The sequence below is a fragment of the Rousettus aegyptiacus genome, unplaced genomic scaffold, assembly GCF_014176215.1.
Source record: "Rousettus aegyptiacus isolate mRouAeg1 unplaced genomic scaffold, mRouAeg1.p scaffold_m13_p_5, whole genome shotgun sequence".
NCBI lineage: Eukaryota > Metazoa > Chordata > Mammalia > Chiroptera > Pteropodidae > Rousettus > Rousettus aegyptiacus.
The window spans coordinates 80,056,601-80,077,538 of NW_023416308.1; the positions used below are offsets into that span (position 1 = coordinate 80,056,601).

The following is a 20,938-nucleotide window of genomic DNA, read 5'->3' on the forward strand; positions in this document are numbered from 1 at the left end:
TCTTGAGGCTATCAGGCATCAGCGAAATGCAAATTAAAACCACCATGAGATAGTAGTTCATACCTACTATAAAGATTATAATTAGAAAGACCAAGAAAAACAAGTGTTGCAAAACACAGAACAATTGAAACTCTCACACTTTGCTAGTAGGGGTATAAAATGATACAACCACTATGAAAAAAAAAGTGTGGCAGTTATCAAATTAAATATATACTTACTATAAGACCCAGAAATTCTACTTGTTATTTACCTGAGTGAAATGAAAGCATACGTATGTTCTCAAATAAACTTATACATGACTGTACATAGATAGCATCATTATCCTGAAGAGATAAAACCTGGAAACAGCCTACATGTCCACCAATGTGTCTTTGGATCTACAAATTTTATTTTCATAGTAGAATACTACTCAGCAATAAAATTGAACAAATTGCTGAATACACAAAGCATAGATGAATTTCAGAATCATGCTGAGTAAGAGACCAGACACAGTAAAACTACATACTGTATGAGTTCCCTTATATGAAGTTCTAGAACAGGCAAATCTAATCTATAGTGATAGAAATTAGATCAGATAGAAATTCCTGGGAGAGTGTGGTTTAGGGATTGACTGCAAAGGGGTATGAGGGAAATTTCTGGGATGATGAAAATGTTCTAAATATCATTGGGGTGGTAGTTACACAATTGTCAAAGCTCATTAAACTATACATTTAAAATGTATACTTTTTTTTTTACATGAATCATGTCTTAATAAAGTTGACTTTGTAAAAGAGCGCCTGTGCTAAAACTCCACACTTTTGGGCTATGATGATTGCATTTTTTCCCTATTGTGGTCAGATCAGGTTTCCATTTGTCTCAGCTTCCAAACTTTCCTATTCATTAACCTGAAGTTAATGAAAAATTGGTCATAAAGATTTGAAGGAGAAGAAAGAAGAAATTTCTCCAAGGAGAGTGTAGGGCAGAGAAAAAAACCTACATATGACAAAGTCCCAACTCATCAGATACACAAAACCCTGTGTGAGCCATAAGTAAACGTGGCAAGGCAGGGCTAGGGGGAACAGTCATGTGGACTCATGCATGTCCTCCCTTTTATTTTTAATGTCCCACAGACCCAGAGAAGAGCTGTCAGCCAGTGCTGGAGACTCTCCGCCAGGCCATGAATGGCAGTGTGTGTGCCCACAGCACCTTGGAACTGCAGACACTACAGCCTATTGTCAACTTCCTCGCCACAGCCACAGTGCCAGGCTTCTGTGAGCGCCCACTGTGCCCACGCCTCTTTCGACTCTTCACAGTGCTGGCCCTGGGCAATGTGACCCTGGCAATGCTGCTGAGCAGGCACACACCTATCATCCAGGCCTGGCTTGAGCGCTTCCCCTCTGTGGAGCGGGAGGGTGTCCTAGCAAGAGCCCTAGTCCGGGCCTCAGTGGAGGCCTGGGAGGCTGTGGGCAACTGCTTTATGCCTTCACCCCGCCACCCACACTATCGCTTCTCCCCGCACTCTGTGAGCCAACTACTGGGCAGCCTGCAGATGTTGCCAACCAGAACAGGCTCCCGAGGTTTTCTGGACTATCCCAACCACCAGGAGCACTTGCGCCGAGTATCAGGCTTGCGTGGCACCCGCCTGACAATTATGATGGCCATGCGCAACATGGTGCGTCTTTGGCTGCACGAGGCACAGAGAACCTTTTGTGACCGGCTAGACACCCCTAGAGAACGCTCTTACTGTGCCAAACTACTCCTAGAAGTAGCTCAGAGGGTCTTCTGCAGTGGGCCGGTGCCGCAGAGCCTGGGCAAAGGCTATGAAGAGGAGGAGGAGGAGGAGAGGGTGACTGAAGTGGAGTCTGAGGGGGAGCTGGCCCAGTGGGAGGAGTTAAGCAACAGCAGCAGTGAGAGTGAGGAGGAGGAGGACCCTTATGGCCTTCAGGTCACAACAGGCCCACCCTCCAATGATTCGGGTCTAAAACCATCCATAGCCCCAGTTAAGGAGACTACAGAGGCCATATGTGAAAAGATAAACCAGGAGGAAGACCCAATGGCCACCAGCTACACACCTCAGCTAAAGAGATCCAAGAATTGCTGGCAGAAGACATCCCAGATGGATCTTGTCTCACCCCTGTTGCCACCAGTGCTACTACTTTGTCCCCAAGAAAAGCCCTCAGACCTGGTCTTCAGTCAGGAGCTGATACTAGGTTCCAACTCTGAGAGTCCCAACTTGTACCTGGAACGGCACTGGGAAAGCCTGCGGGAGCAGCTGGCCACCTCAGCCGCTCAACTGAACCTGAGCCCACACCTTGCCCAGTGCCACTCGATGGTCCAGCATGTGGCCCGCTTGGTCCGGGTGCTTGCCAGGCCCCGGCAGCATGGTCTTCTGCTCTCAGGGGCACTGGGCACTGGGCGCTGTACTGCCGTCACTCTGGCAGCTAATATTTGTCAGGCCCGCCTCTTCCATCTGCCATGTGGGCCAGAGGAGGCCATTCTTCAGTGTCTGCGGGATGCCAGCTGGCATGCTGGCATATTAAGCCAGCCAGTGGCCCTGCTGGTGCCCAAAGGTGTGGATCTTACTACCCTTCATCGCCTGCTGGCCCTAGCAACCTCGGGCAGCTTCCCTGACCTGTACACAGAGGCAGATCTGGACGGCATTGAGGAACATCTCCCCAGAGAGAACCTTAATGTCAAGCAGACCGTCAGGAAGGAAGTGCTGTTGCAGTGGTGAGGCCAAGAACCTCATTCTAGGGGCTACTCTGACTGCTCTGTTCTGGTCAAAAGGCCAGAAAGAAAACTAGGGGTGCTGTGAGGGCTCAGAAGGTCAGGGCTAAGAGGCCAGGGTCGGGACTAGGGCCTGGGTGGGCACACTCAGGAATAAAGGGAAGGACAGTATCTGAGCTCCTGGCCCACAGGTTCTACCAGCAAGTATGCAGCCACCTGCACATGTTCATCCTGATCAGCGATGACCAGGCCCACAAACAGCTGCCCTCCACCCTTTTCCTGAGGCTCCTTCAACTGGCTATCGCCAACACTGACCGCTATGAATCTTGGGACCAAGATTCTTTGGTCAGTGTGGTTCAGCACCATCTGAAGTGTGCTCAGAGTCTACCTCTTGGTGACGGTGAGCACTTTTTACTTGTCCTCTCTACTCATCTCGACCAGGTCCTAATGAGGATTATTACTTAGGTCAATCTCTCACTCTCTAGAAACTAGCCTCCTTTACCCTTTCTGCCCTTCTTCCTGAGCCAGGAGAGGGTCCCTTTCCTTTCCCATCCCCTACATGCTCACAAGTCCAGGCTAAAGCCATGCCCATTGCAGACTCCTTGAAGTGCCCAGACCTCCAGGCCACAGTTCCCAGTGTGGCCAAAGCCATGGCTTTCATCCACCTTTCGGCTGCCAGCTACCATGGGCACCTGTGCCCTGAATTGCCACTCGTCACCCCCAAGACCTTCCTAGACTTCCTGGACACCTTTATACTGCTACAGCAACAGATGATCCTGCAGATGAAGAACAAGGCCCAGCGGTGAGTGGTCCCATTCCCTGCATTGTACCTCCATCTGCTCACTTGGGTCCACTCACTGGTACATTGTATCTCTAGGATCCACAATGCCCTGGAGAATCTGACAATGCTGATTGAGCAGCACAGTGCCCATGCCAACCTGGTTTTCAACTTGGAACAGCAGCTGAAAGACTCACATAGGGTAAGGTGGAGAAGGTAGAGGCGTGCACAGTAGGGTCAAAGCAGAAGTCCAAAAGGGGACTTTGAAGGAACCAACCAGTCTGAATCTTAGTTCTTGTCTCTGGAAAACCTCCCATTCCCACATGGGATCTTTCTAATCTCTGCTGCCTCCTCCTTTAGAGCTTCGGTTCAACGTTCCTCATGTCACTAAGACCTGGCTGATTTTTCTAAATACATGAAACCCAAGTGTCTGCTTCTGGTTGGCCCTAATAACCTTGACTGTGTAAAGTTCAGTATGTTCCCCAAGATCTCTGTGATTCCCACTGAAGATGGGACAGGGATTACATTGTCATGGTCACCTCTCCCTCTTATCCTCTTTCTCCCCTGAATTCTCTATCACTGCTAGTTGGCACACATTTTATAGTTGTCCTCTTTTCCCATACCACTTTGTTCCTCTACCTATCCCTTCCACAAAACACCAAATATATAAAGCTACTGTTTATAGAGTGGGGAGATGTGGATGGGTGATGGCAGTAGGAGCAATTTATATTCTAGAACAGAACCAGAAATATATTTAAAAGGTATACTAGACCTCAGTGTCCTAAATTTCCTCAGTCGCTCTCCTCTACAGAGCATTTCCCAGTGGCCAACTTTTCTCCTCCCATCTCCACATGATCTGCTCCACAATGTTATTCAGCCACCCCACTTTCCCTTTAGAGCTCCACAAATACAAATTTTATGTAATAAGAGATTTTTTTTTTCAAGTTTAAACTCTAAACCCTGTTGCTTTCTTATACAGAGCAATTTTCTTTTTGTATAAATGAACCTCTCATATCTAGCTAAAACTGGTGGGAATGGAGTCATCATACCTTCTACAGCCAGATACCCTCATTTAAAAGTGTTTTCACAAAATAGAATGTTTTTTCTTTTGTTTTTAATAAGGGGAATTCTGAAATAGCATTTTTTCTCTTCCTGCTACACAAGACTTTGATGCAGGTTCAGGGATAACTACAGAGAAGTGAAGTAGTGATCAGCTTACAGGTGAATAATCTGACTTACTTTCTACTGGGCTTTCAGGCTCCTAGTGCCTTGCCTGCCTCTTTTAATGGGTGCCCTCAGAGCTATCACCCAGTGTGGAACAACTCTAGAGGCACAGCTTACATTGTATCTCCATATGTAGTTTTAACTGTGTTTTATATAGTGGTGCTCGCTGGAGTTCTTATGGGACCGTTACCTCCTATTCACTACCACTGAAGATCATTAGCTGAGATCAGACCTCAAGACTCAGTTGAGAGGCAAAAAAAAAAAAGATGTCTATGGAAGGTCAGGAGTCCTCTCTTCCATGTTTTCCATATTCCAGTTTTTTGTCTTGGGTCCTACTTTTTTTCCAAGATGAGCAATACCAGGAATTGTTATAGTTTAGGGGTGCTATTATTCTTTTATCCCTAGGTCAGTTATATCAAGTACAACATAAGAAGTCCAAAATATGGATAAGAGGTGTTCATAGTCTCAGGTGCATTCAGGGTCAGATTCCTTGGTCATTCACCCAACAGCCACAATCGTGTATACTTCTTTCAATGTTCCCCACTCAGGAAATAGCACCATCATCCACTCGGTCATTTAAGCAAAATCTCAGAAGTCATTCAGGATAACCTCCATCTCTTTTCTATTTTATATTCAATTGGTTGTTTCTATTCAAATGATTGTACTTGACAAAAATTAATTGAACTCCGCATTCTTTTGTCCAGGCACTCATTGAGATTTGTCTCTATGTTTACGTCTATATCTATGTTTACATCTAGATAGACAGAATCCTTGATACAACTTTCTGAGGTGGCTATCCTTTCCTCCATTTTACAGATGAGAAAACTGAAATCCAGAGAGATTAGGATGAGGATTAAATGAAATCTTACACAAAGCATTTAAAAGTGCTGGCACATAGTAAGAACTTGATAAATGTTAGATACTATTAATATTAGGTTAGGCTGTCTCCTAATAAGAAAGATAAGACACTGTACTTGCCTTTATGGTACCTAGTTTACTGGAAGATATAAATTAATCCAGGCAATTATAAAACAGCATGTTATGATAGAAAAAGTGCAGGGTACTCTGAAGTATCAAGAAAAACTTTCTAGAGGAAGCATAGTGATGTAGTATGTAGCACAGAGTCATACGTAGAGCATGGTAGACACTCAAAAACATTCCTCAAATATATAAACGAATGAAGTCCATCAAAGTTGATACCTGAAGATTTGGTAAGATTTTGCATAAATGGGGGTGGGAAGGAAGAATGTCACAGGCTGACGTAAGAGCATGTGCAAAGGCCCAGAGAAAAGAGAATGTGTGCTACGACGGAGGACCTGAAAATTGGGACTGGCCGGAGAGTAGAGTACTGGAGAGGAAAAATAGATGAGATTGGAAAGATGAGTAGATCATCCTGATTATGAAGGAACTGTAAATCAAATGAAAGAGTGGCAAGTTCAGTAAGGGACACGATGATGATGATGTTTGGTTGTTAGAAAACCCATCAGGCTGCAGCATGGAAAATGGATTAGAGGAAGGGATTAAGAGTGGAAGCTGAGATACCAGTTAGGAAGTCAACGTAGAAGGTTATGAGTGAGAGCACTGATGTAAGTGATGCGTACTGGGGATAGGAGTAGACATGAGGGACATTTAGGAGGCAGAATTGGAAGTCCCTTAAGATGGGTTGAGTTTGGGGGGAATAGAAGAGATGGTGTAAAGGAACAATTAAGTTTCTTCCTTGGGAAGCTTGGGCGCATTTTGGCACAGTTCTAAGAAAAAGAACACATGAGGTGATGTGTAAGATTGCAAGAGATTTGAGGAGGCATGACTAGTAAGTTCCTTTTGGATATGTGGAGTCTGAAAGGCCTGTGAGACACCAAAGAGATTTCCACCAAGCAAATAGGTCCATAGGTATGGGGCTTGGGAAAGAATCTGGCTAGAGATAGAGACTTAGGGATTATTAAAATATCAATGGTAATCAAAATCATGAGATTAGGGAGGGAGTATAGAAGTGCGGGGTGAGAAGAGAAGAGAGCCTAAAAAAGTTGAATATTTAATGGGTGACAGAGGAAGAGACTAAGAAAGAGCAGCCACAGAAGTTGGAGAAAGCACAGTATCATCAAAGTCCAGGGAGGAAACTGTTTCAAAAGGAAGGGAACTGTCTTCTGTGACAAATGCCACTAATGGGTCAAGTTAAAGAAAGAGTGTAGCGTAATGGTCAAGCACACAGGCTTTGGATTCAGACTGCCTGAGCCTGCATGGCAGGTCAGGAGAAGTGACCACCAACTCGGGGCTGCATCACTAGATGTAGTACTCACAAGCCAAGAAGTGACAATTTCAGAGCTCAGTCTGTGGCCTATTTGGAGTTCAACCTGATCACCTTGACTATCAAGTAAGGTGTATGCTAGGGTCCCAAGCCCACTGAGTCTCCAGGGTCTTCCCTTGGGATATTCTCACTTAGTCTAGGAGCTAGAGCTGTAACCTGGGTCTCTTTTCACAGAACCTCAGCACATTTCATCAGGAGCTAGAGCAAGGCAAGATCCTGTACAAGCGGCAGCTGGCAGAGTGTCGGCAGCAGGAGAATCTTATTGAGAACCTCACCAAGCAGTGGGATGCTCTGCGGACTCAGCATGAGGCTTTCCTGGAGCAGGTGGGCTCTTGTCACCTGCCCTGCAGTGATCCTCTCTTGGAGGGGACAGCCCCTCAAAGGATGCCCAGAGGAGAGGATGGGGTGACTCATCATGGAGTGTCCTGGGAGAGGGGGCAAAAGTAATAGGATGGCTTGAAGAATGGTCCCTTCGTGGGGACGCCTAGGAGGAGATGATCCGTCTTAGCAATACCGTGAAGAAAGAGGACATTTTGCAAGCTCACTTCAAGAGTGTATCTCTCCTCATTTAGATGGGCAATGCATTTCTGGGGCCCTTGAGCCAGCTGCAGGTGGCTGACTTTGAGGAGATACGGAGTTATCGAGCGCCACCAGAATCTGTGGTCCAGGTGACTGATGCACTGTGTGACCTGTTTCACCGTGAAAGAGGTTGGGCCAATGCCAAGCAGCTGTTATGCACTGAAGATTTTTATCAGGTAGGGAATGTGGGGCAAAATGGATGAGGTGAGCAGAGGCTTGGCAGAGGGAGGCTGTTGGGGCAAGGTTCCGAGCATCTAAGTCTTCCCCCCACCCCCTTTCAACATACACTCTCCCAGGAGCTGGTGTTCTTCCCCAAGGAGAAGATGACGGACTCAGAGATAATGAAGTTAAACCTAGCTCTGAAGGCTCCGGCTATGAGTGATGCAGCCTTGCGGGCAGTAAGTGCACCTGCAGCAAGCCTGGCAGCCTGGCTCTGGGCCATTCTGCACTACAGGCTGGCACAACGCCGAGGACTGCCCACAGGCCTGCTGCTGCGGCAGGTAGAGGCAACACGAGCTCGGGAGCAGGCCCGCCTGGCCCACTACCAGTTCCAGGCTCAGGAGATCCTAGAGCACAATTTGGCCCTGATCAAGAAGCTAGAGGATGTCCAGGCTTCCCATAACCATCTGGTAGAGAATCTCAGTTGGGCTCAGTGTGACCAGTATCACAAGTGGCCCATAAAGGCTGCACTGCTCACACCCATGCATTCCTGGACTTCAGAGCTTCAGGTAACCAGCTCTGCCTGGATTTTCTCCCAAAGTTTGTTTCTGCACCACTGCCTGCACTCCTCTGCTCCCCTCTGTGCCCTCACTGCCCCCCTCTGTCCCACTCTCCCCTCCTTGCCATGCTTTCCTCCATACCCTGCCTTGTTCCCTCTCTGCCAAACCCTTTGCCTATATCCTTCTCACTGCCCTACACACCCTCTGGTCTTCCCTTCCACATCAGAAGTTGAAAGGGTACTGCCTGACAGTGATCGGAGATGCCCTCCTGTGTTCAGCTGCCATCATCTACCTGGGTCCCTTCCCACCACTGAGGCGCCAGGAGCTACTGGACAAGTGGCTGGCTCTGTGTAAGGGTTTTCAGGAGACCCTGGGCCCAGATGATGTGGCGCAGGCCCTGAAGCAGAATCAGAAATCTGTCCTCGTGCCACCAAAGAACCCCCTGCTCTCCACACGCTCTCCCTTCAGCCTTCTGTCCTTGCTGAGCTCTGAATCTGAACAGTTCCAGTGGGACCGAGACCGGAAGCCACAGGCAAAGTCAGCCCGCCTGGCAGGCCTACTTCTGCGAAGTCGCAGTCACTACTTCAGTTGCCGCTGGCCTCTGCTACTTGACCCCAGCAAACAGGCCCTCATCTGGCTGAACCCACTGCCTCTGGAAGAGACTAGGCGCCTGGCCCCAGGTCCCACCAAGAGCAGAGGTAAAGCCAAGGATGATAATCACAATGCTCCTCGAGCGGCTGAACTGGCCAACACTCAAGCCATGTGTGATCTTCCCTTCCATAATGAAGATTCTAAATTTTCATGTCATGGCAGGGCATCTCAGATTTCACCAGCCTATATAATATTAATAAATTAGGTCTTATTTGCATTTTTTGGCCCATAATGCAGTGATTCTAAATCTACATGGCTGACGAGTCCATGATCTTCCCCTTCCTTGGTCTGCTCAGCACTCTTGGAAACTTGGCCTACAACTCAGAGCTTTCCTAGCCAAATGTGTCCTATGTTCAGGACTTCTGAGGTAAAATTTCCATTGGTTCTGCTTGGATCAGGACCCATCTGGGTGGAGTGTCCGAAAAAGCATCTCCTAGGGGAAGAAAGTAAAAGTGTTTTATTTCCCAAAAGAAGGGGTTAGGGATTGCATTGGTGAGAGTAACAGACATCTCCAATGGAAGGTGTACAATAAAGGAGTCTGTAACATGGGCTCTATAATCAAACTATCTGGGTCAGATATCTGTCCTTAGCTAGCTAGCTATTGACCTAAGGCAAGGTACTTAATCTCTTTAAACCTAAGTTTATTTACCAACAAAATAAGGGTCTTAATTATGCCCAACTCATAAACTATTGTGAGTATTAAGAATAGCAATTCATATAAAATGGGTTTACACAGTGCCTAATATATAATAAGTTCTCCAAAATGTTAGTCATTATTACTACTAATATATTACTGCTACCATTACTACAGTCCATTCCTTGGTCATCCAGCACTACTTTCCATTGTGCCCATGCACTATTACAAAAATGCCCATTATAGAACTATCACATGTGTCGCTATAAAAATGAACTCTCCCCCACTCTCATAAGAGACACTTCAAAGAAACATCTAGCTGCTGCATTCAGTTCTGAGTCCAAGTACTCTGAATGATGTTTATTGCTCCTGATTAGATCTGGATGTGGCTCTTCATGATTTGTAACCTATGATAGATCCCATTCCATCTCGTCATACCAATATACCTGACAGGCAAAGTGAAGCAAAATCAAATCAAGATAACTACAATAAACATCCTGCTTAGAAACTGGGAAAGGGTAAGAAACACACTGTACATTAGTCTCTAGCATGTACTGTGCAATGCCAGACAGAGACAGTAAAGCAAATGATCATCATCATTGGCTATGGAGTTCTTGGACAGCCCGTTCAGCTGCCCTGGGTTCTGATAAATAGTGAGTGTAATTTTCTTTGCCCCGTCCCCAGGACTACTTGTGAAAGGAAAGTCGGGGAAGGATCCCTTGTTTATAGCTATTCTACCTTATAAGGTGGTATAGGGGCTTAGGATTTGCTTTAAAATTAAGCAAACACAGATCACTTGTTATCAGACTGGGGGGGGGGCGGTTCTGACTAATCCTCTTAAATATTTCATCTTTTTCCTGAAGATTTCAATTATAAGGATTCTATTAGCTATTAACCAATGCCAGAAATCTTGATACATTCTCATTCTTGAATTTAAACCATATCTTCCCACTTTTGTCTCTTAATATTGGTTCTGGGGGCTCCACCAATTCTAAGCTTAGTGTAATTGTTATCCATCTAAAACTCGGCCTTCACCTCAGAGCTGTTAAGAAAATAGTCTGAGCAGTGACCTGAGGCTTATAGGCCATGGAACATAGCCCTTATTACTTTGGGCTGTATCCAAGTTGAAAAGGAGAGAGAGACTATTATCTTTGCCAAGCAGAGAATGCATAGAGAGAAGAGCTTGGGATGGACCCAGAAAATCAGGCTCTTTCAGTAGCCCATAATTTCCTATTCCCTGCAACATGAAGTAGAGAATCATTTTTATAAATTAGCAAGGTGTAGGAGTATCTCACAATCCATGGTCTGAAATTGCTAAATATGAGCAAAAAGAACTTGCCTTAAAGTTTTTTTCTGGAGGTTGCTTCATCTAAGTAGATAAGTAACCAGCATACTCTAACATCTTCTATTAAATCCACTAAAGTTCAGTGAGCACATGATCCAAATCCCATGAGATAAACTAATTTTTTTTTTTTTAACCTACCACATAGCCTAGCCACCTTCCCAGTAGGGAAAAGAAAAATCCTCATTGCTGCCTCCACCCCCCAACTCACTGTATCAGTTAGAAATGTTCTCACTGCCAGTAACTAAAACTCAACCTACCATGGCTTAAACAAAGGAATTTATCTCACATTTTAAGAAGCACTGAGATAAGCAGGTACATGGCTTCAGTGTTGCCTTTAAGCACCCAGATTTTTCTCTTTCTGCTCTATGATCCTTAGCATGTTGGCTTATCATTGTTGTGGGCAGAATGGCGCCCCACCCTCCAACCCCCCATATCCTAATCCCTGGGACCTATGAATGTGACCTAACTTGAAAAAAGAGTCTTTGCAGATGTAATTAAGTTAAGGAGCTTGAAATGAGATCATCCTAGATTATCTGAGTTGGCCATAAATGTAATGACAAGTATCCTTATAAGAGACAGAAATCAAGGCACAGGTACACAGGCGCGATGGCCATGTGAAAATAGAGATAGTGGAGTTAGGTAGCCACAAGCCAAGGAACTCCTGGAACCACCAGAAGCTGGAGAAGGCGAGGAAGGAGTCTCCCTTAAAGCCTCAGAGAGAGTGCTGTCTGCCAGCAACTTGATTTTGGATTTCTGGCCTTCAGAGAAACTTATTAGAGAATAAGTTTCTGTTGTTTTAAGTGACCATATTTGTAGCAATTTGTCATCGAATTGGCCGCTGTCCCTCCAAGCATCATGTCAGAGTTGCTGATAGCCATTTCTGTCCCCTTTTTCAGATGTAATTAAGGTAGTATCAATAAGATAGACATATTATCCTGGATTATCTAGGTAGGCCCACTGTAATCACCTGTGCTCTTTGAAGAAGAAAAGAGGAAAGAAGAGGAAGTCAGAAAGATGTGAAATACAAGAAGGGTTCAATGAACCATTGCTGGTTTGAAGATGGAGTGGGCTACAGGAAAGTGTGAAAAGGAAATGAAGTCTGTCAAAAACCATAAGCCTGGAAGAGGCTCCAAGTCCCAGATGAGAACTGCAGCCCCAGTTGATGCCTTGATTTTAGCTCAAGGTACCCCTGAGCAGAGCATCCAGACATGCTGTGCTAGGCTTCTAACCTACCGAAGTGAGATAATAAATAGGTGTTCTTTTAAGCTGCTAACTTTGTGGTAATTTGTTAAGCAACAGGAAATGCATATACCAAATGTTGGACCTGGCAACCTCTCCCTGCCCACTTCTTAAATGTTTAATACTTTTTAAAAATGCTTAAAATTCTTAAATTTTAATACTTTTTAAAAATGCTTAAAATTCAAGTTCTTAACACTTAAAAAAAAAGTACTTATCATTTCCTGCTCCTGCAGTAAAGGCAGCAAAGGAGAATGGAGTGAGGAGAGCTGTTGGTTAGCCAAATATCCATGTCCACCATGCTGCCCATGACTTGGTCAATTCTATAGTTTATGGCCTTTCCCTTATACCTTGCTTCTTCCAAGCACTGATTTCTATATTAGTGATGACTCTTTTATTTGTTAGTGATAGAATTAGCTTAGGCAAAAAGGGAAATGCACTAACTCTTCAACCTACAGAAAGACAGAAACAGAGCTGATTTCAGTGGTGATTAGAACTCTTCCCTTGAATTTTAGAGTAATAATAATGATAGCTAACACTTATCAAATGCTTCCTAGGTGCCAGCGAGTGCTTTCTATGTATTATTTCATGCATCTTCACAGTAACCCTGTGAGGGTCCCACTGATATCATCTGCATTTTGCAGATAAGGAAATTGGGTCATAAAGAGCTTAAGTGACTTCCCTCATGAGATGGGGCCCTTGGGTGAATGGTGCTCCTTAGGAGGCTATTTCCCTCTCTAAGCAGAGCTTCTCTGCATCTTTCCACCACAGGGAAGGGCTTTAGGATAAATGAAGAAAAAGCCTGTGAAGAGGAAGATGATGATAGTGAGGAGAGTGATAAGGCTAAGGACGAGACAAAAGAGCAGAAGGCAGAGGAAGGGGGACAGGAGGAGGAGAAAGAGGTGGAAGAAGAGGAAGAGCAGCAGGAGGAGGAAGAGAAACAAGAGCAAAAGAACAAGGAGGATGAGACGGAGAGGCAGGAGTCAAGGCCAGCCCCTGAGACCCAGTCTCCACCCCTTCCCCACCTCCACGTACTCTCAGGCGCTGACCCAGACTTGGGTCCTCAGCTCCGGGAAGCAGCTGCCAGTGGTAAGAACTGGTCACTACCCATCAAGTTCCCTTTCTGTCCTCCCCTCACTCAGTTCTCAGTTCCCACCTTCGCCCCAGGCACGAACCTGTTGAAGAGTCCTGAGGGAACCCTGCTATCTGCTAGCAGGGAGCTCCGAAGAGTCAGATTTTATGCAGGGTGGGGTAGGGGTTACATGCTGGTATGGTCAGTAGGGTGTCTTTGCCTGCCTCCCACAGGCCATCCTATGCTACTGACCAACATGGAGCTGGGCCTAGGGTGCCCAGAACTTCAATGGCTACTGCAGCGAGAGCAGCTGAGTCCACCCCAGGTTCAGTCTGGCTTCTGTCTCTATCTGAGCACTACCCTACCCCTCAGTGCCCTGGAAAAAGGTGAGGCTCAGTGGGTAAGTTGCCAGCACAGCACAGCTTTGTGGACACACTTAGGCTTACAGACTCGCTCAGCCTGGCCCAGAGCAGGCTCAGGACTGTAGCAGAGAGCCGTACTGACTGCGTTACCCACCCCCGAATGGCTCTGCCAAGGGCAAGGGGTTAACTGTCTCTCATGTGACCCCAAGTGCTAGGTTGTGACCTGCTAAAGGGACTGAATGTGCTGGATCTGAGCCTGAACATAGATGTCCTAGAAGAACAGATGCTGCATGAAATCTTGTGCATAGAGCGTCCTGAGCTCGAGAGCCGCTGGCAGGACCTCAAAATGAGAGTCCTAGATACCTGCGAAGCTGTGGAGGCTGCTGAGGTGCTTGGGGGCCCGCTCAATGGGTTGGGATGAGCTTTGGAAGGGACCCTGGTATGGGGTGGACTCTGTGTGGGAAAGGTCCAGCTCCATGCAACGAGTGACTGTATGCAGGAGCGACTGCTGACGATGCTACTGTTCCAGAACCCACATCATAAGAAACCAGCCAAGTTCCTGCGGGACATAGTAAGGACCCAGGCAGAGCTATGTCAGCTGCGTGCCCATTGTGAGGAGCTAGAAGACCTGAGGCTGAAGGAGGTGGTATTGTGGGCACCCTATCGGCGTGTGGTCTGGCATGGAATGGCCATTATCAAAGCCCTTAGCCCATTGCAGAACCTGAAGATACCTTTCCGTCTGAGCCCAGAGAGTTGGCTGGCAGCCACCAAGCAGGCTCTGATCAGCATGAAGCAGTGTGAGAATCATCAGGGGAAGGACTTGCCCAGCCATCTGCTGCAGCTGAGAACACAGCTGACCCGCCACCTGTTGGGCAGTACTGTGGCTGCACTGGGCCTGACCTACGTACCCTTGGTGGGCGCCTTGGGTGCTTTGGCTCTGCTGAGAGTGGCAAGGAAGGCGCCAGATCTGGAGAGGCTGGCACTTTGTCCTGGACTGGCAGCCTCTCCCAGCATAGTCTGCCCCAAGTCAGTCCGAGGTGTAGCTCGGCCAGCCTGGCTAGGGCTGAGAGCCTGGCATGAATGTGGGATGTTAGAGTTGCTGCCCCCATTTGCTGGGCTGCGTGCATCCCTGGCAGGCCACTCCAGTGTTTGGCAGGCTTACCTGTCACTGTCATCCACAGTTCTGGGGCCTGCACCTGGGCCTGGGCCTGATCCACTCAGCCTCCTCCAGAAGCTGATCCTGTGGCGTGTGCTGAGACCTGACTGCCTGGCAGGTGCACTCGCAGACTTTACCACTAGCCTCCTGGGCCGGCCCCTGGATGAAAACCTGAGCACCTCCACCATACCCTTCGAATGCAGTCAGGCTACTCAGCCCCTGCTGATCTTGTTGCCACCACCTGGTCACCCCACAGCCATCTTGCATCCCCTGACTGTCATTCAGAAACTGGCCGCCAAACATGAGCAGGTTCGAGCCAAACCTCTAGGTCACAGAGTGACCAGGCTCCTATGGGCTGGGATAGGCTGTATGTGTGGCGGGGCGAGGGTACCCTCTCAGCAGTCTGATGGGTTTTTCCAGATTACTCAGGGACTTTGGGGGTCATTGTGGCATTGAGTCACTATAAGATCACTTTGAGTTCTTCTGATGTCTCTCTGTTGGTCCTCAGGGGCAGAAACATCTGGAATTGATAGCCTTGGGCTCTGAAGCCTGGGATCCTGTCCCAGTCGTGGTCAGCACTCTATGCCAGGCTATGCACAAAGGGCACTGGCTGGTGCTGGAGAATTGTCACCTGATGCCTCACTGGCCGAAAGAGCTGCTACAGCCCTTGCTGGGGCTGTTAGAGGGAGCAATGGGTGGGTTTGCCACGTAGAGATCATTTCTAGGGCCCTTTCCTACACTTGGGCCTGAGCTTGCACTCTCAGGCTTCATGGCCAGTCTCCTACCTCCCAGCCTGTCCCGTTTCTGACTCCTGACCTCCTAGCCTCAACTCTGATCCTTAAACTTGTGTCTGACCCTTTACCCAGCGACTAATCTCAGCCTCATGTCTGACCCCTAGTGGTCTCGGACCAGGAGGTAGACCTGCTGTTAGCCCAACCTACCAGCAGGAATGTGGTCCACAGAGATTTCCGTCTTTGGCTTATCTTGTCTGCAGAGGCTATTGCTTCCTTACCAGGTGAGGAGCTCCCCCCATAGGCTCTCAGATTGGAGGGAGGAGAGCAACTGTGCTGTGTTGACTCAGCACTCTGCTTCCTCCCCAGCTGTGCTAACTCACCACTCCATGCCTGTTTTCTGGGAGCAGTCCCTGGATCTGAGCCACGTCTTGATTGATAGCATGGAGCTAGCCCAGCAAGAACTATGCAAGCAACCTCCTACCAGGGTGCTGCCTCTACTCCTTCTGCATGGTCTCCTGCTACACCGGCAGCTCTATGGGATGAAGCTACAGGCACACAGGGGGCATTGGTGAGGGACCCACCCATGCTGTTCAGTCACTCAGTAAACACTGTTTTCCATATGCTGGGATTCATCTCTGGGAAGTGAGGGCAGGGGGAAGCCAAGGAAAGCTTCTCTAAGGTCTTCAGGATCTTACTTTGAATTGAGGCTTGAAAGCTGAGGTAGATCAGGTGTAGATGGGACCTTTCTGAGAAGAGGGAACTAAGCTCAAAAGAAGACAGATTTCAGTGTGGCTGAGGTGGACATGCTGGGCGTTGAGTGGGAGAGGTGAGGCTTGTGGTAAAGAGCCTTTAAGACCATGTGGACAGTGCGAAGCCACTGAAGGGTTTAAAGTAGGAGAAGTAACATTATCCTCGTTGTCTGTTGGAAAGATCACTCTGGCTTCAGTGTGGAGAATGGATCAGATGGGGCCAGGCTGGAGGCAAGCAGTTTTAGGAGGCTCTGGAAGTCTTGAGGGAAAAGATTATGGTAGTAAGGACTAGGGTAGTCACAGCAGGATGGAGAGTATGAGGGTGAGGAAGAGGAGTCAGGACAGATTTCTGCCCTGGACAATTGGGTGGCTAGTATTTCCACTGAAGGCAAGTTGTATTGGAGGCGCCTAGTGGCAATGATTAGTGAGCCCTCATAAGTCTAGAACTCAGGAGAGGTTTGGGCTGGAGAGAAAGATGTGGGAGTCCTCTGCATATAGATGGTTTTGAAATCCTACTTCCTGTTTCCCTCCCCCAGGAGTCAAGTGACCCTGACCCAGGTCCTTCAGATCCAAGACCAGCTATGGGCCAGCCTTAGCAATCCCAGTGCTGCCATGCAGGAGTTAGCCGGTGAGACCCTTCCTGTCACTCATATAGTCATTAGCCCACAGGAGAGCCCTGAAAGGGGTGGAGGTGGGAGTACTGGCCCTGGGACATCGTTCACGACTTTGGTTTAGGAAGTGGTGGAAACTGGAGGGGCCGGAACTGAAGGGTTCTGACCTCATCTTCAGCTTCGGTTTTCTATGGGGGTGCTCTGGGAGACGACAAAGACAGGGAGGCCCTGATTAGCCTCACACAAGCCTGCCTGAGCCCGAGGAAGGAGAGTTGGGGCCAACCACATACACCCCAGTATCTGCTGGCCACTCTGATGCCCAGCCCAGGTAAGCTCTAGTCAGGTATCTGTGTTTCTGTGGAGAACAGAAAAATGCAGTGCTACCCTCATGGGAATGTGAAGAGTGGTGCCAATAAAGGGGCAGGAGGGGGCACAGTTATGGGGTGATGGCTTAAAGTGTCAGAGGAAGGCCTGCTCCTTGGGTCTGGGGTGGGAAAAGTCCATATTGTCTTTCGCCCCTCACCTTCAACTACAAGAGCTAGAGGAGCTGGATGCTATAGCAGAATGCAAGGCACAGATGCACCTGCTGCCCACACCACCTGAACCCCAGGTCTGCGGACTGAGTGCTGGCCCCCAGGCCTGGCTGTTACAACGTCAGAGCCGTGCTCTCCTGAGCATTCTGCAACGGAGTTCACCCACCTGGGTGCCTGCGCCTCGGGGAGGCTCCTGGCGCACCGAAAGGCAGCTGCGGCAACGCCTGGTGCTCGCCAAGCGGAGGCTGGAGTCGTTACAGGCTCTGCTGACCAACACCATTCGCCAAGATGAGTCTGGTGCCGGGTGTGTGGTGCTGGGACTGAATGTGCGTCAGCCTCTGGAGAGCTTCCTCCAGATGGAGGTGCTGGAATTGTGCCAGCTGGTGAGCGTGCTGCAGGGGGACCTCGACTGCCTGTTGCAGCAGCTGAAGGGCGCGCCCTCGTGCGCCTCCCAACGCTGTGCTGCGGTGGCCTACGCTCTCTGGACTGGCCGCCTACCCAAGCCTTGGCGACCTCATGCTCCTGCTGGGCCGCAGCCGCCCTGGTACTGGCTGCGACAGCTGTCACGCCGTGGGCAACTGTTGGTTCGATACCTGGGCACAGAAGTACCAAAGCGCATCTTTCACCTATCGGCCTTTCGCCACCCGCGTCGTCTGCTGCTGTCACTGCGTTGGGAGGCTGCCTTTGCTACTGACCAATATGCGTCCAGTTCGAATCTGCCTGGTTGCCAAGGTTCCAGCTCCAATTGGCTCCCCCATAAACGTCAGGAGCTAAACAGCAACCCTCTGCACTTCCAGGTATCTTAGAGCCGCCTTTTTGTTTCTAATTCCGCCCCCTCAGTGTCCATGATTACACCTTGCAATTACCCCAGCTTCCCTCTTAGTCATCTTGCCCATCTGCTTTTCTGATTGCGCTCCACCGTGACTACTTCGGCTTTCTAGCCTTGCCTGACCAGCTTTTGGCGCCCCCAGGTGGTGAACGACTCAAAGCTCACAGTTCCAGAGATGGGGCTGCTGCTGATTGGGCTACAGCTCTGGAATGCGGAGTGGGACCCACTTGCTGGGGCCTTGCAGGACAGTCTATCCAGCCAGCCCAGCCCTCTGCCTCCTGTCAGCGTCAGTGTCCGTGCCCAGGCCCAGAGCACCAATGACCAGCCACCCCATGCCCCCCATGCTGGCCTGGCTACATATTCTTGTCCTGTCTACATGGAAGGGCCCCTCGGCACCACGAGGCTGCACAGCAGAAACATCCTGATGCACCTGCCCCTGCCCACGAAGCTCAGTCCCTCCATCTGTGTCCAACGGCGGGTCCATGTGTGCAGCCCACCCCTGTCCTGAGCCCTCAACCAAAATAAAGTTGGAGTGATTCCATGAGACAATTCTGAGATTTAGAAGCAATGTAGGGTGTGTGCACACCAAGGATGTAACACACTAATGGGAAAGCACAGAGTGCACAACTGAGGAGAGAGGTGAGAGGAGGGTGCGTGCCTGGCAACCAGGAGAGAGGAGGGTGGGTCTGCTATTGGTCATGCATCCAAGGCACTAGGCAGATCTGGGGATGGCTAACATACAGGATCTCAAATCCTTGCCCAGCTCTATACTGTGGTCTCAGCATTTGTGCTAAATCCATAAAGGTTATTTTTAAAGGGATAACATTAGAACTCAAAATGATTTCTTAAGACACTTAGTGGTATTATTGGGAATGCTCCAATTGTGCCTAGGAGTCATCCCTTCCCCTACAATAGATTCTCTGAGTGAGCCATACTCACAAAAAAACAAAAGTTAAATAAGATCCAAGGTCCTATGTTCATTCAACAATTATTTGTTGAGTATTCCTCTGAGCTAGGTGCTCTTCCAGGCACTGATGAAATTGTTCTAATGCAGGGAGACAGACAATAAAAGGTCGACATATAAATAAGTTAAATTTGATGATTTTAAGTGCTATAAAAAGAATAAAGTAGGCTGACATTTAAGGGAGTGACCAGAGGGGAGCAGTTAATACAGTTTGGGTAGTCAGGGAAGGCTTCCTGAATAATTGAAAGGGAGCTATTCGAAGATCTAGGAGGAGTATTTCTGTTAGAGTGCTCAGTAGATGCTAAGGTCTTGAGGCAGAACAACCCTGGGGTATTCAAGGAACAGAATGTGTAGCTGGAGCATGGTAAGTGAGGGGCAGAGTGAGCCAAGAGGATGGAAAGGATTAGAAAGGGGCAGATCACACAGTCTTTTCATGAGAATGAGCTTGTATTTTCTAAAAGCATAAGGAGGAATATATTGGAGAGTATTAGGTGGGAGATGACATGATCTGATTTACATTTTTCAAAGATCATACTGGCTGTTCTATCGTGAATGGGTAGAAGAAATCCAGAGTAACAAGGAGGATTTGTTTGGAAGCTATTGAAGTAATTCGAGTGAGAGATGACAGATTTTGGATGAGGGTCATAACAATGAAGAAGGAGAATAAATGGATTTAGCAAATACTCTAGAGGCAAAGGCAACAGGATTTGCTGATGGATCAGATGTGGAATGAGGGGAGAAGACAAATCTAGAATGACTCCTAGATTTGAGGGGCAAGCAACTAGATGGATCATGGTATTATTAACTGAGATGGGCAATCTGAGGGACAGACAGCTTGGGGGTCGGGAATCGAGTTCTGCTTTGATATGTTATGTTGTTATTAGTTGCATGATTAAATGCTATCCCAGGGCGAACCTCTGATAAAAGTCGAGTTAGAGGATGGCAGAGCTAAAGGTCTGCACGGGCTTACTCTCTCCACCCCCAAGCACCAAAACCTCCTAGGACAACTTATTTCCCTTGCTCTCTAGCTAGGTGCGAGCTACATGGTGGGGGGAAATGCAAACAAAGTACATACTGAATGTTGATGCCCAACTTCTTCACAGTCTCCCCACTCCCCAGTGACTGTGGTGCAACCAATGCCTTTTAACAAAAGGCTGAGCAGAGAAGCAAAAGTCTCCATTTTTCTTAGAAACTATTCCTTTTTCTTTCCCATGGTCAACCAGGGAGGAGATTAGCAAACTATTAAAGAAGTCCTTTTGGATTAATGAACCCTCTTTCCATGTTTACCATCACTACTATTTATTGTCCAGTGGGAGCTTGGAGTGATAGTGAGATGCCTGTAAAACCATCTGAAATAGATTCATAAAAATATTTTCCACAAATCCACACTATTCTCTGGACCAAAATTCATTCTTGAATTATGGTCAACCTAGTTATTTAACTGAGTCAATTAGAGATTATCAAATAAGTACCATATGACAGCATAGCCCAAATATAATGACTTCTGTATTAAAATGTTCCAGAATTGACAATTTCACTATTGAAACTGTCTACCAGATAAATTAAAATCCCATTAAGAAAGTCCCAAACAATGAAAGGAAGGGGTAAGACACTCAACAAAGGGGAGAAATATGTACCATCCTGTCCTAATGGACAGGGGTAGATGAAGGAGCAGAGAGACAAGAGTGGGAAGAGTTGGACAAAAATCAACCTGACCTGGGACTTTGGGATGGAGCAGTAAATTGACTTAC

The 20,938-nt window shown here is 47.8% G+C and overlaps 1 protein-coding gene across 1 annotated transcript in view; it reads left to right on the plus strand.

The window, feature by feature from the left end:
• DNHD1 (dynein heavy chain domain 1) overlaps positions 1-20,184 on the plus strand; it is a 59,476-nt gene extending 39,292 nt beyond the window's left edge. Inside the window, 19 exon segments of the mRNA XM_016133506.2 lie at positions 1,110-2,709; positions 2,898-3,106; positions 3,304-3,508; positions 3,584-3,686; positions 7,188-7,337; positions 7,586-7,768; positions 7,889-8,320; positions 8,538-9,009; positions 12,949-13,266; positions 13,483-13,635; positions 13,821-13,999; positions 14,111-15,076; positions 15,276-15,462; positions 15,666-15,782; positions 15,868-16,069; positions 16,787-16,878; positions 17,040-17,189; positions 17,398-18,191; positions 18,366-20,184. Coding sequence (XP_015988992.2) covers positions 1,110-2,709; positions 2,898-3,106; positions 3,304-3,508; positions 3,584-3,686; positions 7,188-7,337; positions 7,586-7,768; positions 7,889-8,320; positions 8,538-9,009; positions 12,949-13,266; positions 13,483-13,635; positions 13,821-13,999; positions 14,111-15,076; positions 15,276-15,462; positions 15,666-15,782; positions 15,868-16,069; positions 16,787-16,878; positions 17,040-17,189; positions 17,398-18,191; positions 18,366-18,731 — 6,878 coding nt within the window. The 3' untranslated portion in view covers positions 18,732-20,184.
• Positions 20,185-20,938: the final 754 nt, after the last annotated feature.